We start from the raw sequence: 14,398 nt of genomic DNA, 5'->3' as shown, positions 1-14,398 counted from the left end.
TCGTGTCCAACCTCTGAACGAACACCACGTCAAATAAACCGTGGCACTAAGCGCCATATACAGTCTTTCCTTAAACACCTCCAGGGATGGTGACTCCACCACCTCCCTGGACAGTCCATTCCGATGTCTAATCACCTTTTCTGTGAAGAAATTCTCCGTAATGTCCAACCCCAACCTCCCGTGGTGCAACCTAAGACTCTGTCCTCCTGTCCTGTCCCTTGTTACCCGGGAGAAGAGACCCCTACTTGGTTATAACCTCCTTTCGGGAGGTTGCAGAGAGCGATGAGGCCATTCCTGAGCCTCCTCTCCACCCCGCCCTGGTGCAGCGGGATGTGTGCCCGGCTGAGAGCGCGGCTCCCTCCAAAACGTGAGGAGGCCGCGACTGCCGGCGGCCGCCCCTGTGCATGGTGCGGGGTGTCGGGGGGTACGGGCCCGCAGGGTGGGGGCCCGGCAGGGTGGGGGCCCGGCCGGCCGGTGCGGCGGGGCGCTGACAGCCGCGCGGGCGGGGCGGGGCCGTGTTTACATCCCGGGCCGCCGCACGCTGCCGCGGCTCCGCGCGCTCCCATTGGCGGCTCCGCGGCGGCCCCGCCCCGGGGCGGGCGGGCTGAGCCCCGCTGGGCGCGCGGGGCCGCCGGCGGAGCCGCCGCTGTCCCGGCGGGGCCCGGGGCCCGATGGAGCGGTCCGGAGCCGCGGTTGATGGTGCCGGGAGTGCCCCCCGCCAGCGGGGCAGGGCGGCGGAGAGGTGCCGGGGCGGCGGGCGGCGGCAGCGATGGCAGCGCTCCTCCCGGCGCTACGTGCCGCTCTGCCGGCGGAGCCGGAGCAGCCGGGCCGGGACGCGGGGTGTCCCGGGGGGCGCGGGGGTCGGCGCGGCCCCGCCGCACAGGGGCGGCGCTGGGGCGAGCGGGGCGCGGGCGGCGGACGGGCGGGGGAGCCGCCTGCCGCCCTCGCACATGCGCAGCGCGGGCGCGGCCGCGCTATATAGCGGGTTGGCGCCGGCGCCAGCTGAGCAGCGCGGCCCGGGCGGCAGCGGCGGAGGTGAGTGGGGGTCCCGCGAGTGAGCGCGGGCGCTGGCTGGGGGATGATGATCATAATAATGATGTTAATAATGATGATGTTAATGATGGCATCAGTGATGATGCTAGCGATGATAATGGGAGCGCTGGCCGTGTTGAGGATGGCTGTAATGATAGTCGTGGTGGTGGCGGTACGGGCAGACACGGTGCCGGGGGTGGGGGGATGTGAAGGGGGCACTGGCAGCGCTGACCGGGAGCGGTGAGGCAGGAGCGGTGGCCGGGAGTCGTGACCGGGAGCGGTGAGGCGGGCTGCCCGCCCGCCCGGGCAGCGTTTTGGAGGGAGAGTGGCTGAGGAGAGCCTAGGGGGAGATGTCCCCGGGGCAGCCCCATCCGCAGGCAGCGGAGAGTAGCAATGGCCCGGACGGGCATCCCCGGAGGGAGCAGCGCGGTGGGCCGGGGTGCCGGCGGGATCCCGCCATCGGCTGCCCCCCCGCCCCACCGCGGAGAGCCCCGCGGGAGGCGGGCTGCCCGGTTTTGGAGGGAGCCCGGCGTGCTGGGGGCGGGGATGCCGGCCGAGCAGCTTGGCGGGCTGACCCCGACCGCCCGCCTGCGCCGCACCCCGGCGGGACCCGCTCCCCGCCCTGCCCCTTGGAGTGGGGTGCCTGTTGGGACACCCCCTCGCAGCCCCGGTCCCTGCACTGGGGGGTCCCGCTGAGGGGTGTCCCGGCGGGGGGTGGGTGTCCCCGCGCGTGAGGCGCCGTCCCGGCAGCCCCTTCCTTCCCCCTCAGGTTTTGGAGGGAGCCGCGCTCTCAGCCAGGCGGGAGCGCGGGGGGGCGGGGCGGCGGTCCTGCCGCTCCCGCGTCCCCTCAGCACCCTCGGGAGCGGGTGGGTGTCGGATCGGCCCCTCGGGAGGGGAGGGCGGGCGCCGGCGCTGCCCGCAGCCCAGCCTGACCCCGGCACAGGCCGCCGCCGCCTCCCCGCTCGCTGGAAATTGGCGCGGAACCGGCGCGGCGGGAGCGCGGGCGGCGGCGCCCGGCCCATCGCGGTCCCGCCATCCCGGCAGGTGTGGGGGGCATCGCCCCTGAGGGAGCGGAAGCGTCAAAACGTGTGTCTGTGTGGGTGCCTGCAATGGAGGGTGTGGGGGCACTAGAGGAGTCACAGCCCCAGGGACTCTCCACATCCTCTTGTGTGGGAAATGTCCCTTTACGACTTCCCTGCCCCCACCCCCAGGCAGCCTGAGCTAAACTGCTGGCATACCTGGGCACCCTGCAGCAGGACATGGAGCTGCGTGTGCTTATATGCCGCAGTCATGCTCTGCTCGGACATTCCTCAGGCCGGTGGAATACTTGTGCCCTTCTGTTTGAGCTGTGTGAACCGTGCTGCTTTTTGTAATGAGTTCATGACATAAAGTAGGGAATTTGGTTCTGATTTTGTGAGGACACACTAACTGAACATATCCTATTACTTTGATCCAGGTAGCGATCTTAGAGCCCAGAGAAGATGTCAAGACGCAGGTAAGCTGTTAGCATTGTACTAGGAGTATCTGTACTAATCTAAAAACTGCTGCTCTCCTAACGTCTAATGTCTTTTTGCTCTTTACAGTAGCCGTTTGCAAGCCAAACAGCAGCAGCCACTGTCCTGTCCAGAAGAGGCTCCACAAGAACTGCAAGCACTAGATTATCTCCAGACCAGAAAAAGGAGAACAGCAGAGGTGAGCAATTTGGGCAGTTTGGAAAGTTGGATGATACTGAAAGCTCTTCAGTGCATTTGGATGGGAGAGTCTTTACTTAGCCAAGTTACAAAGTGGGGCAGAGGTAGCAAGAGTTTTTCTGAGCTTTAGGAGGGTGTGCTGGTCACTGTCAGTGTATTGATGTGTCTCTCTCTTTTCAGCAGGAGATTAAGAAAAGGGAAGATGGAAAAATTGCAAAAAAACATCAATACGAAATTAAGGTAATTCAGTCGTGTATAGCATTTCAAACTAAGTAAGGGAGTCTGTCTGGTTTATGTTGGTGGGTGTGAAATCATGTATTCCACACCAGAACGTATTGAATAGGGGAAGTTTGTATTTTTAGATATTAGAAACAATGGGAGTTTAGCACCTTTTTATCTGTTTTACCCATGACTTGGTTGCAGATAAAAGATCCTTCAATGTAAAAGCCACTGCAGAGTAAGATTAGGTGGAAAAAAGAAAATGACCTCAGATATTTCAGAACCATTCCATATACAGAGTAGGTAAGGCCTAGAGGCAAGTCTAAACAAGATCACTGCACTTGTTTTAACTTTAGGTGTGGTTTCATGGCCATTTAGTTTAGATTCATAACCATGCAGGCCATCTTTAATTTCATTTAACAGTTCTTTTGATTATTTAAATCAATTTAAGAATGTGTTTTCACTAGCACAGGAAGCTCTTAAAGCTGACAGGCCTTATGGTTTTCTATTGTAAAGCGGTGAGGTCTAGTAAAACTTATTAGTTAGCTTTCTCTTGCAAACAATATTGTTTGTAATTATTTTGTTTGTAAAGTAAATGAGACTAACAGCTATGGTGGAGCAAAACTCTTCTGATTGTGAAGTTGTCTTTGTAAATCTTGAATAGGAAAAAAATACTGCGTAAGTACATCAGCTGTACCTGGGGTGAAACTTAAGTGTTACAACTTTGCTGAAAGGGGGAAATCCTGCTTCCCCGTCTCTTTTTCCTTGATAGCTGGCCGTGTACTCCATCCCCAGCCTTGCTTCATTCTTTGAACGAAGCAATAAGCAGGTTCATCTTGCTAATTTGGCATTAGAAAATAAGTTAAAGTTCTGCCAGGTTGGTGAATTAAATCAACCCAGCAGAGGGTCTGATAAGCATTGGAGTGGAACTTGGGCAGTGAGGATCACAGGAGACAGGAGGAGTAGGGCCTCCCTTTTCTCTTGGTTGTGTGCATTAAGGTCAGTTCTGCTGGAGTATGTAACTTCACTCTTGGGTTACTTCAGTCTGGCTATGAATAGGTTTAGATATACTAAGGAATCCTGTGTAGCTTATCTTGCAAGTCAGCTGTATAGGAAAAGCTTCTGTGTTCGGGGACAGATGTTGCCATTTTTTGTGAATGGGGTTCCCTCTCAGCTCCACAGGGAATAATTGAAGTTGTGTGACACCATTTTGAAGGCTGTCAGCCATTACAGCATTGCACGTGCTCCAGGGATTGGTACCTCCTTACTCATATTGGTTATGTACTACCAAATAAGCATTAGAGAAACAAGTTACAGTTAACTAAAGCAATCTAGAATTCCTTCTCAAAGGCTTTCTGCGGGAATACCTTTGCAGTCTTCTCATTTTGAGTCATTGCATCCCATATTTGGCATTGGCAAGCTGAGAGAGAGTTCACAGCTGCTGCTTGCTCAGGGGGTATCTAGCTCTGGAGCTGAGATGGGTGGCTCCTCTCTGGAACACTAAACTGGATGATAACGAGTTGCTGAATTTCCACTGAGACAGTAAAACCTCCACCCCCTCCTTTCTTTTCCCTCTGAATAGATAAGTGGATAGGACTAGCAACCTCATGTCCTGTGTTGTAGTAGCAATTAATATCTTTGCCTTTTCTACTGTAACCAAGCTTTTCAAGCAATGGATAGGCTACTTGTGGGTTCATAAACTAAAAATGGTCATCTTCCTCAAAGCTGAGTTCCCAAATGCATCCAATTTATTTATACATGTTCCATCTTGACTATGGAAGGTTTCATTGGCATTTAATTTTCTTCTTTCTTGGTTTCAGTACTTGAATCAATGCTAAGATCTAGAAATACTAATGTTCATTACATAAATTGTTGCTGTTACTGCGATCTACTCCTTGTCTTTCTTGCTCTCATAGTAAACTCAGCATTTAAAGGATACCTTGTTAATTTTGCAGAGTTGTTGGCCCCCCACGATAACAGGAGGCATCTCACCTTGCATAATTATTGAAACACCTCACAAAGAATCAGTAACCACTGACTTCTCGAGATTCAGAAAATACAGATTCAGGAACCTCTTCATAAATCCATCACCTTTGCCAGAACTCAAGTAAGTTTAACAGATGCAATAATTGTTAATGTCTGAGCTACTCTAATAAAATCTGTTGTATGTGCTTATATAATACCTAGCTCTACTTGTCTCCTCATCTCACAAAAGATTTGATACACAATCAAAAGACAAATTCTGGGGTTTGGTTGTTTGAATATTTTTTTTTCCCATATCTTATAAACACACCAGACAGATAGTTTTCACGTTTTAGAGCTGTCATTTTGTAACTTGATACTGGACACTCTAAGGGTTAAGAGGCACATAACAGTTAAATAAATGTCTTTCAGTGCTCTTGGAACTGTGGCCAAAAATATTTAACAAAATTTTCTTAAAGAATTTAAAATGTTCAAATAAACTTGTGGCGAGATCACCGTGCAGGTACCTTGCTAATGCAGTGCCATGTGCTTGGTGCAGTCACGGTTCTAGACAGTTGCCCTTCTGCAGAGAGATAGCTTAGATTAGGCTGTGTTAGATAAGTATCTAGTTGCTGTTTGTTTCAGCCTGGGGTTTAATGAAAGAGCTGGTAAATTTACTGCAACGTGTTAAGGAAAACATCGGCCAAGGTAAATGAGAAGAGTAGCAGAACAGGTAGCATTACTTTAAGTGAACCTTTCTATAGATATACCTTGGTGGTTTTTTTGTGCTGGTCCAAACTGGATCAGAACTTCAAGATGCTGCCAGGTGAATGCTTTACCTCAAAGACCTGTTCAGATACAGAGTTTCGTGCAAGGTGCTTAATCCTGTTGTTGACAGGCATCTGGTAAAGCTGAACTCCATCCTTTCTGATTAGCTGAATAAGAGGATAATTTACTTCTCCTGCCTTCTCCATCCTTCCCTTACTGCTGTAAGAAGATCAGAATTCATTTCTCAATGCCTGTCTGCTTAAATGGAGAGAGTTGTGTATTAAACAAGCAAATATCTCCCCAGCTTTTAACATATGAGGGGCAACAGAATGAAACTGACCTGGGTTAAAATTTGTAGGCAATACCAGTGATCAGCTCTGTCTCTCCCTTTCTGCTTTGGGAAAGGTAAATACATAACTCCAGAAATTTCAGTAGGAAATCATAATTTCATTGGTTAGCATGCTTTTCCTCTTAGTACCTGCGGGATGAGAAGTGCATCTAAGAAAAAGCCCATATGGATTGATAGTGACAATTACAAATAAAGCCATATTGATGATGTGGGCATCATCTTCCCAAACAGACTGGAGCACTAATAAATTACAAGTTAGCAATAAAGAAGAACATGTTTTTTTTTTTTTTCTCTAAATAGCTTGCTTCTGAGCCTTGAAGTAAGCTAGGAAATAAAGGGATGGATGAGTGACTTTAAACACTATCTCTAGTTTTTCTCAAGCTAAGCTGGACCATGTATGTATGCTTTGTTTCCTGAGGAGGATAAATTGTTCTTTTTTAGGGGGAGGGTTTGGTTTTATCTTGCTCTCTGAAAAGCCACCAAACTAGGCAAAATAGGGAACTCTAGCTGCAAGTGCAGCTTTGAGAGGCATGTGTTTGCTGTTACTGCCTGTTCTGTAGAACTGGACTTGTTGGTGATCTTGGCAAGCTGCTGTTGTGGTGAGGTAAAATGTTACAAATATTCCTGCAGTTTTCCATTTAACCATAAGGATCTTATGGTATGGGATTTTTCTTTTTGTTTTTGAATGTCTCTAAATGATAAATAATGTGGTTTTGTTTTGTTTTGTTTTGTGAATAGTGCTTACCAATGCTTTGTTTAACTTTATTCCATAGCTGGGGAAATTCCAAAGATGTCTGGCTCAACATCCTGACAAAGGAAAACAGATATGCTCACTGCAAACACTTCACATCACTACATTCTAGTTTGCAACCTCACATGCGATCGATACTGCTAGACTGGCTCTTAGAGGTGTGTATCTTTATTTACTTTATCCTGTGTTATGCTGGTGAAGTGGGCGGGTAAAACACAGCTTTTACATAAAGATCTCATAGTAACACGAACAGTTATAAAAAAGGGCAAAACCATTTTGCAACAGGACAAGTGACTGCTTTTGATCCTCTTGGTGAGCTGCATCCGGGCCTTCCCGGGCAGGAGGCACTGAACTTCCCCCAGGACAGTAAGCAGCAGTGTTTAACTTTTGCTCATGGCACCCTACATCCTGCAAAGGAGAGAAATCTGGTTTTGAGACACTTGTATTGAAATTATGGATCTCTAACCTACGGGGTAGACTGTATCTAAGCCATGAGAAAACTGCATCTGTGGAGGATTTATGACCCTTACCATGTCAAGGGCTCTTGAGTGTCAGCCCGTGATGCTATTTTTTAATTTCATTGCGAATTTTCAGTTTTATCATAGGAAGAGAGCAGGATATATCAATGGCTGACAGGTAAAGGGTCTTGACACAGACAGCTTCTTATGTGAAATGGTTACAAATAAATTATATTAGCAAGGAATGTCAAGAAAAAAGAGGGGTTTTTTTAATACACTCTGAATAAAAAAACTATTCCAATTGTGTGCTTCACTAGTTCCTCTAATGTGGAATTTGCATGTCACCAATAAATTATTTTTTTTTTTAATCTTGAATTGGGAAATAATCCAACTGCCAAACAAAAATATCAATGAGGGCATTGCTTTTGCTCAGCTCAGTGGTTCTATATGCCACAGTGGATTTAAATCCCAGCAACTTTGAGACCTCTTCAGTAGTTCCCAACAGTCTTCTGTAACATTATAACAGATACTGCTCAACATGACCAAGTGCTGTTATGTTTGGGAAATACACTTCTATAGAAACTCTGCTACTTATTTATGGGTGGGCCTGGTGTATGCAGTATTAGTTCTGAATCTTCTTTGGAGCAGTCGTTAATAATATCAGAGTAACCCATCAATTATCAGGCAAATTTGACAGGTTTAAAAGAGTGGGGCTGTGCTATTTCTGCCAATGAGTTGCATTTTTGGTGGTCAGGAAGGGCTTTAATTTGCAAATGAGCTTCCAACTTTATCTTGGGAAATAGCTTGTAGTAGCGAGATTATATTCTGACTTTGTATCCAAGTAAAATAATGAAGTGGCTGGGATCTATTTCTTGGATACTCCTTTCTGTTCTTGTTCTTTACTGTGTGTAGGTTATAAGTAATTAATATATAGCTAACTGCTTTCTAGTTGTGAAAGGGATACGGAGTTGCAGATGAGCTGGGTATGTGGTAGCCCTCCCAGTTCAATTAGAGATTAGATTAAAAAGTAGGGCTCTCCCTAAGATCTCCAGGTCTGGGCACTCTCCTTTTCTTTTTTTGTTGAACTGGCATTTGAAACACTTTGATAGAATGCGAGTACTAAAAGTTCTCCCTGCCAGGGAAACCAGCAATGGGTTGGAGCAGTTGGCGGCTCCTGCAGTTTTGTTCCTGCTTAGTGAGGCTGTTGGTGTGCCTGAGGGGCTGCAGGCAGTGCTCCTGGCCCGCCAGCAGAGCCCACTGCAGCGGGAGCTTCCAGGCTTCTTTGCTGTAGAGCCCAAGATGTTGATTTTTTAGTGGCTCTGCCCTGGGACAGACCTACTGGGAATTCAGCGGGGATTTCACTTCAGCTTGAGGCTTGAGAGTATTCTTAATCAAGGTAATTAGTGTGTGTATGTGTAGGTGTTGCTGTTTTGTTGGGGATTTTCATTTGGAAAAAGTATTTCTTGAAAGTCTGTGAGTATATCACAGGCAATTCACATTTAGGTGGGAGCATGGGAAATACCTTTTCCAATCCCGTGCTAACCACTGCATCATACTATACCTTGGTGTGTGAAGCTTTGTGTGTGCAAAAGATGAACCTGCATTTTGCTGTTAAAGCTGGAATACTCCAGTGTGTGTACACAGAGTTTTATAAGAGAAAACCTTTGGTTTTTTTCCCCTGTTGTAGGTGTGCGAGGTGTATGCACTCCACCGGGAAACCTTCTACCTAGCTCAAGACTTCTTCGATAGATTCATGTTGACACAAAAGAACATTAACAAGAGCATGCTGCAGCTCATAGGAATTACCTCATTATTTATTGCCTCCAAACTTGAGGTAAGAAGCTCTGTTACAGGGAGGAGGATACTGAATATGGAGTGACTAAAAGACAGTTAAAACAATTGTTTCATGTCTGGATCTTTTGAACTTGGGGTTGTACGTACAACACTGAAGGTCAGAAGGGGAAATTTTTTTCTCTTCCTTCAGTTGTGCATTTGTCAGTCTCTCAGGGAGTGGTTTTTGTCCTCCCTTTCTCCAGCAGCAGGGAAGGAGACCACATAAACTTAAAAGGCATGCAAATGTGCAAGAAGTAGTTTTGTTTTGTCTTGTCTTTTTCCAAATATACAGCAGTTGGCAAGCAATCTCAGGAATGGGTGTGGGACTTGCACAAAACCAAGCCTAAGTCTCAAACTGCCTGTACATCAGGCTGATACCTCACAATATCCTCCATTTAGTGGAGTGTGAGTCCCGAGTGCAGTGATGGTGGTGCCTTACATTGCGTGCTACATCCATAGGCCAAGAGCATACTTTTGGATAATGGGATAATGCATAGTGGGCTAGACTGACAGGAGAACTTGGGTTTAAGTTGTTATCTTGGAACCCCCAGATCTCCCTGTGGTTCGCAAAGCAAGGTTGTACACTGCGAGCAGTCACATGTCCTAAGGACGCACGTGGGGCCATGGTGGTCACAGAGCCAGCTGGTAGGGATGCGGTTTTGCTGGCAAGCTCTCTTTTACTTACACACCAAACTATGCTTGGCCCCAGCTGGCATGGCTGGCTTCTTAGCAAATGTCCTTGACCATCTCTGCACCATGGATTTTGACAGTTGCAGTGGCTGGTTGTGGGATTTTCTCTCATTTTTTTAGCTTTTCTCTTTGTGGTTTTTTTTTTTTAATTTATGCAATTACATCAGCACTGACAGTGCACATAAGCTGTACCAGTCAGCCGTCTGTAGGAGAATTGGGATGATGTGTGTTTTTACAGCACTGGAACGGCTGAGTAGAAAGATCTATAAATGAAAGGGTGTCCTGATTGCTTGGTCAGCATTTATTTCCCCAGAAGCTTAAAGAGTTGCAATAAGTCCATTGCATTGTACCACAGATACTAAAACCCAAGTAGGTTATGTGTCATCTCCTTATCCTGTAAGTTTCATGTCAGTTCATATACTGAAAAAACCACTGTTGTAGCATAAGAAATGTTAACATGTCAATATGGACAGGAAATATTTCCCAGTATCTTCTCAATCATTCTTAGAGCTGTAAGATACACTGATCTTCATTTTCCCTCTCTTTACAGGAAATCTATGCTCCTAAAATACAGGAATTTGCTTACGTCACTGATGGTGCTTGCAGTGAAGAAGATATTGTAAGAATGGAACTTATTATGTTAAAGGTAATCATTTGCTGTGTTTGTAAGTGCTGGGTGAAGGACCCTCCAGCTGAGCCTTCTGTTTTAATGTCACTTACTTGCTTAGGAAAAGGAACGTGTCCCTGTTTCTGCACAGTGGTGGAGCCTTTGTTGTGTGTGCGTGACCTCTGACACCCTAGCTGGGATGCAATCCCTGACTGGCAGAAAAGGGCAGGTTTCTCCTGCTTGTGTGAATGTAAAAGCTCTCAACAGTGCAGCCAGACACAGGCAGGCTGGAAGGCTGTCACTGTAATGCACTGCACTTGCCAGCATCTCCTGCTGTCTAGGAACAGGGGCTTCTGGAGAGACAGGCAAAAACTTCACACTGCTTGGTGCTCCTCGTGTTGGAAAGGATCTATCTTTACCAGCACAGGACTATGCATTTATTCTTCCTTAATAGATATAGCTGCAGCATGCAGCTAGCCCAAAAGCTTGAGGAAATAAAATATTAATTTCCCAGCTTCTGAATGGAGAAGACATATAAAATCCAACTGCACAGGTGAAAGGATACAGATTTGTGCTGATCCTAGTACAGCCTTTTCAAAAAGCAGCGAGAATGCAATCTAAAAAGAATATTTGTACTTGAAGCTGTAAATAACTTTTAGTGTCTTTTAAGGATATGTGCAGTAATCTCAGGAGAGGTATAGGAAGAAATCAGAGCACAAAACTATCCTTGAGTGGTTTAAGGCACTTAACTGTTTGTTAAATATTTGCAGGCTTTAAAATGGGAACTCTGTCCGGTGACAATTGTCTCTTGGCTGAACCTCTATCTTCAAGTGGATGCTCTGAAGGATGTTCCAAAAGTACTGCTACCTCAATATTCTCAGGAAAAATTCATTCAAATAGCCCAGGTAGGTAGTAAAATGTTGGAAAATGGTTTTTGAGGCAGTGACAAGTGCTACTGAACATTACACCCTGAAAGTCACTTTGTCCTAAGTGTTCCTGTGTTTCCCCCTCACCTGTTAATTTGTTAAGGAATGTGCAAGTTTGACTCCACCAAAGAAATTCGGTTTTGAGGACAATTACCCCTGTGTTTCTCATCTCCTTGCTTTCACATACTTCTAGACTTTTCTGTGTGCTGGAAAAATTAAAAATCCATTTTATTCCTTTAATCACTCCAGCATTCTGTAAACAGTAGTGACAGCTCTGAGAGGAAGGTGGATAATTTTGGACTCCAGGCTGTTTTTACCTGTGTTGCCCTTAGCAGTGTTTCTGTGTAATTGCCACGAAGGCAGCCTGGGGAGTGTTCTGACTATTTTGGAAGAGCTGTGGTTCTGTTTGTATGGGCATGTGTTGTGCCCAGCCTCAGAGAGGCTTAGTGAAGCTGGGTGGCTCAGTGGTGTAAATACTGCACTAGGTAGTATTTAAATTTAAGACAATACCTTCCTGGAGCTCAGCCCTGTTCTGGGGCACAGGCTGTGGGAGGACTGCTGTGTGCATAGCCCTCTCTGAGAAAGGATCATGCTGAAGTATCAGCTTGTTAAAATTTGTTACTTTTCACACCCTCAGCTTTTAGACCTGTGTATTCTGGATGTGAATTCTTTGGACTTCCAGTACAGAACACTAGCTGCTGCAGCGCTCTGCCACTATACCTCAATCGAAATAGTTAAGAAAGCCTCAGGTAAGATGCCTCTGCAAAGCTTGACCTTGTTGGGCAGGGAATTCTGGGAGCTGTCACAGACAAAAATTTGCTTAAGATGGTATTGCTTTACCAAGCTGCAAAGACCAAAACCTATGTGGACACTAGTATTTGTTCTGTGTGCTTCTTTTCCTTCTAATTTCACTTCCTACCACTACTTCAGATGTTACAAAGACTCGGAAGAAGGAAACACCAGCAGTGCAGCTTCTGCTTAAGGAATTGCAACATTTATTGTTCTTGCTTTTGGACTAATATTTGCTCTAGGGCTGCCAGGTGTTTGGGGGATCATTAGCTATATTTTTGGCCACTTTTTTATCCTGAAATGTAGTTCTCAAGCAGTCGTGCATGTCTGTCAGCAACACGCAGCGTGTTTTTATAGCATAACCCACAATCTTGTGTCCAGCCACAAGTCACTTCAGCCTCCCCTGGAAAGCAGCAACCCTTGTGACCTCCACTCACCCTCCAGCCACCACCCTTTAAAGTAACAAGCATTAGGAAATGTTGGCTGTTTCTGCAAGGATGTTTCTGAATTTTTATCTGCAGTATTATTTATTGTGTTTTTCAACTCATGGCCATATTGGAACACTGTGCAACTCCCTCATGATTTCTAAATATATTCTGGTGTTCTACCCTTCAGGCTTAGATTGGGACAGCATTTCAGAGTGTGTACAGTGGATGGTTCCTTTTGTGAACGTGGCAAAAAAGGTCCCCGTGAAGCTGAAGAACTTCAAGAAGGTTGCAGCGGAAGATCGACACAATATCCAGACCCACACAAATTATCTGGACATGCTGGTAAGTGGTTTGTGGATGTGCAGTTTGGGCAGTTCATTACACATCCTTTGTCCTGAGGCAACTTTGAGTGGCCAAAGCACCTCCCTGCTCACACCTGGCCTGGCTCACCTCAGTGAGTGAGTGCCCAGCCACCAGTGATGCTGTAAACAACACATGCTTTACCCCAACACTCCCAGGCCATAAGCAAACACTGCATTACCAGTACTGGAGAGCTGTTAGTGACTTTGTTTTGCAATGTCACTTTGGTTTTCTCAGTATCCTGACTCTAGAGTGCTCGAATGGTGTGAGTGGTGTGAGGAAGCACTGCTGCCTCCTCCTGCCACAAAAAAGGAGACCTTGTCACAGGTATTAACTGCTGTCTTCTTTCCCCAATACACAGGAAGAAGTGAACAGTGCAGTACTGTCTACTGCCCCAGGGCAGTTATCACCTGTGTCAACAGGAGGAATAATAACCCCTCCCAAAAGCACAGAGAAGAAATGAAATGCAGTCAATTGTCATGAACAGATTCAGAAACAGGACTTGGTGCTTCAGAACAAGACCACACTAAAGGTGACTCATGATCTTAACTGCTATTAAGATTTGGGCAGTAAAGGATACAGCAGATGGAAACTGAGACCAGCATCCTCCTACAGACTTGACAAAAAGAGCTCAGCTGAGCATTGCACCCTGCTATCGCAAGAGCCTGGACCACTTTGGTCCATTCTGACATGACTTAATGGTGAGAACTGAATTCTTAACTTATGACTTTCAAGAACATTTTTAAATAGGGCTGGGTGGCAAGACTTGTCCACTCAGCTTACACGGCAGACTTGCTTCAATTTGGGTTAGATGAGCAGGAGAATATCGACAGCTTGTACGTATTACCTCTTCTTGACCCTTTTTCTTTTCCTGGTAAGGTCAGAGCTCACTGGTGTCAGTCAGTCCCCCCAGCTCAGGTGCAGTATTACAGAGGCCCGTGGGTAAGCAGTTCACATCTCTGAAACCACTCTGTGTGTGTAGGACACTGCAGCCAGCCTTGTGTCACATGCCAGCTCCACAGGAGGCTGATGTATTTAAGGCCCTTTAGGCCGGCCATAGACTTCAGTTTTAGCGTGTCACTGACCTCAGGTAAGAGTACCAGCAAAGAACCTGCTGCTGCAGTAGCCCTAACTGGAAGAAGTACAGTCCCAGCCACCCCTCGCAACAAGAAAGAAAAGCATGAGAACTGGAGAAGGTATGGAATGAAGGGAGCCGCAGGTACTCTACAACCACTCACACAGGAACAGTATTTTGAACGGTGGAGCTGTATGTTAGCAGTGTTTATAAACAGCATTAACTACTGTGTTTTCCTCGCAATATTCACTACCTCTGAGTCACTTCTGTGATGAAGGGCAGTACTGGGAAAGAAGGGTATCATTGCTCTTCCCTCTTTCATGATGCTCCAATCTGTGCTGCACACCCAGGGACAAGTGTTACATTACACTGAGCAGCCCACGAAGCTGCACTAGAGCATCAAGTGCCACCCCCATCCACATTACACTCACAACAACTTTGCAAACTTGAATTCATGTCT

General features: G+C 46.9%; 1 protein-coding gene across 4 annotated transcripts; it reads left to right on the top strand.

Annotated features, from left to right (window-relative positions):
* Positions 1–905: 905 nt before the first annotated feature.
* CCNE2 (cyclin E2) lies at positions 906–14,371 on the top strand. Of its 4 annotated transcripts, none has more exons than XM_038128928.1 (12): positions 906–1,035; positions 2,489–2,527; positions 2,616–2,724; positions 2,907–2,963; positions 4,898–5,049; positions 6,795–6,930; positions 8,918–9,064; positions 10,304–10,399; positions 11,131–11,265; positions 11,924–12,035; positions 12,691–12,845; positions 13,225–14,371. In XM_038128928.1, the coding sequence occupies exons 2-12, from the start codon at positions 2,514–2,516 to the stop codon at positions 13,324–13,326; spliced, it is 1,215 nt and encodes a 404-aa protein (XP_037984856.1). In that variant the 5' UTR covers positions 906–1,035; positions 2,489–2,513; the 3' UTR covers positions 13,327–14,371. The 4 variants fall into 4 exon arrangements, with proteins under 4 accessions (XP_037984856.1, XP_037984855.1, XP_037984854.1 ...); XM_038128927.1 differs by having other exon boundaries at positions 2,904–2,963; XM_038128926.1 differs by lacking the exon at positions 13,225–14,371 and having other exon boundaries at positions 12,691–13,211.
* The last annotated feature ends 27 nt before the right edge of the window (positions 14,372–14,398 follow it).

Source organism: Motacilla alba, chromosome 2 (genome assembly GCF_015832195.1).
Source record: "Motacilla alba alba isolate MOTALB_02 chromosome 2, Motacilla_alba_V1.0_pri, whole genome shotgun sequence".
Taxonomy (NCBI): domain Eukaryota; kingdom Metazoa; phylum Chordata; class Aves; order Passeriformes; family Motacillidae; genus Motacilla; species Motacilla alba.
The sequence above is the reverse complement of the archived record's forward strand: the minus strand, read 5'-3'. Positions and strand labels throughout refer to the sequence as shown.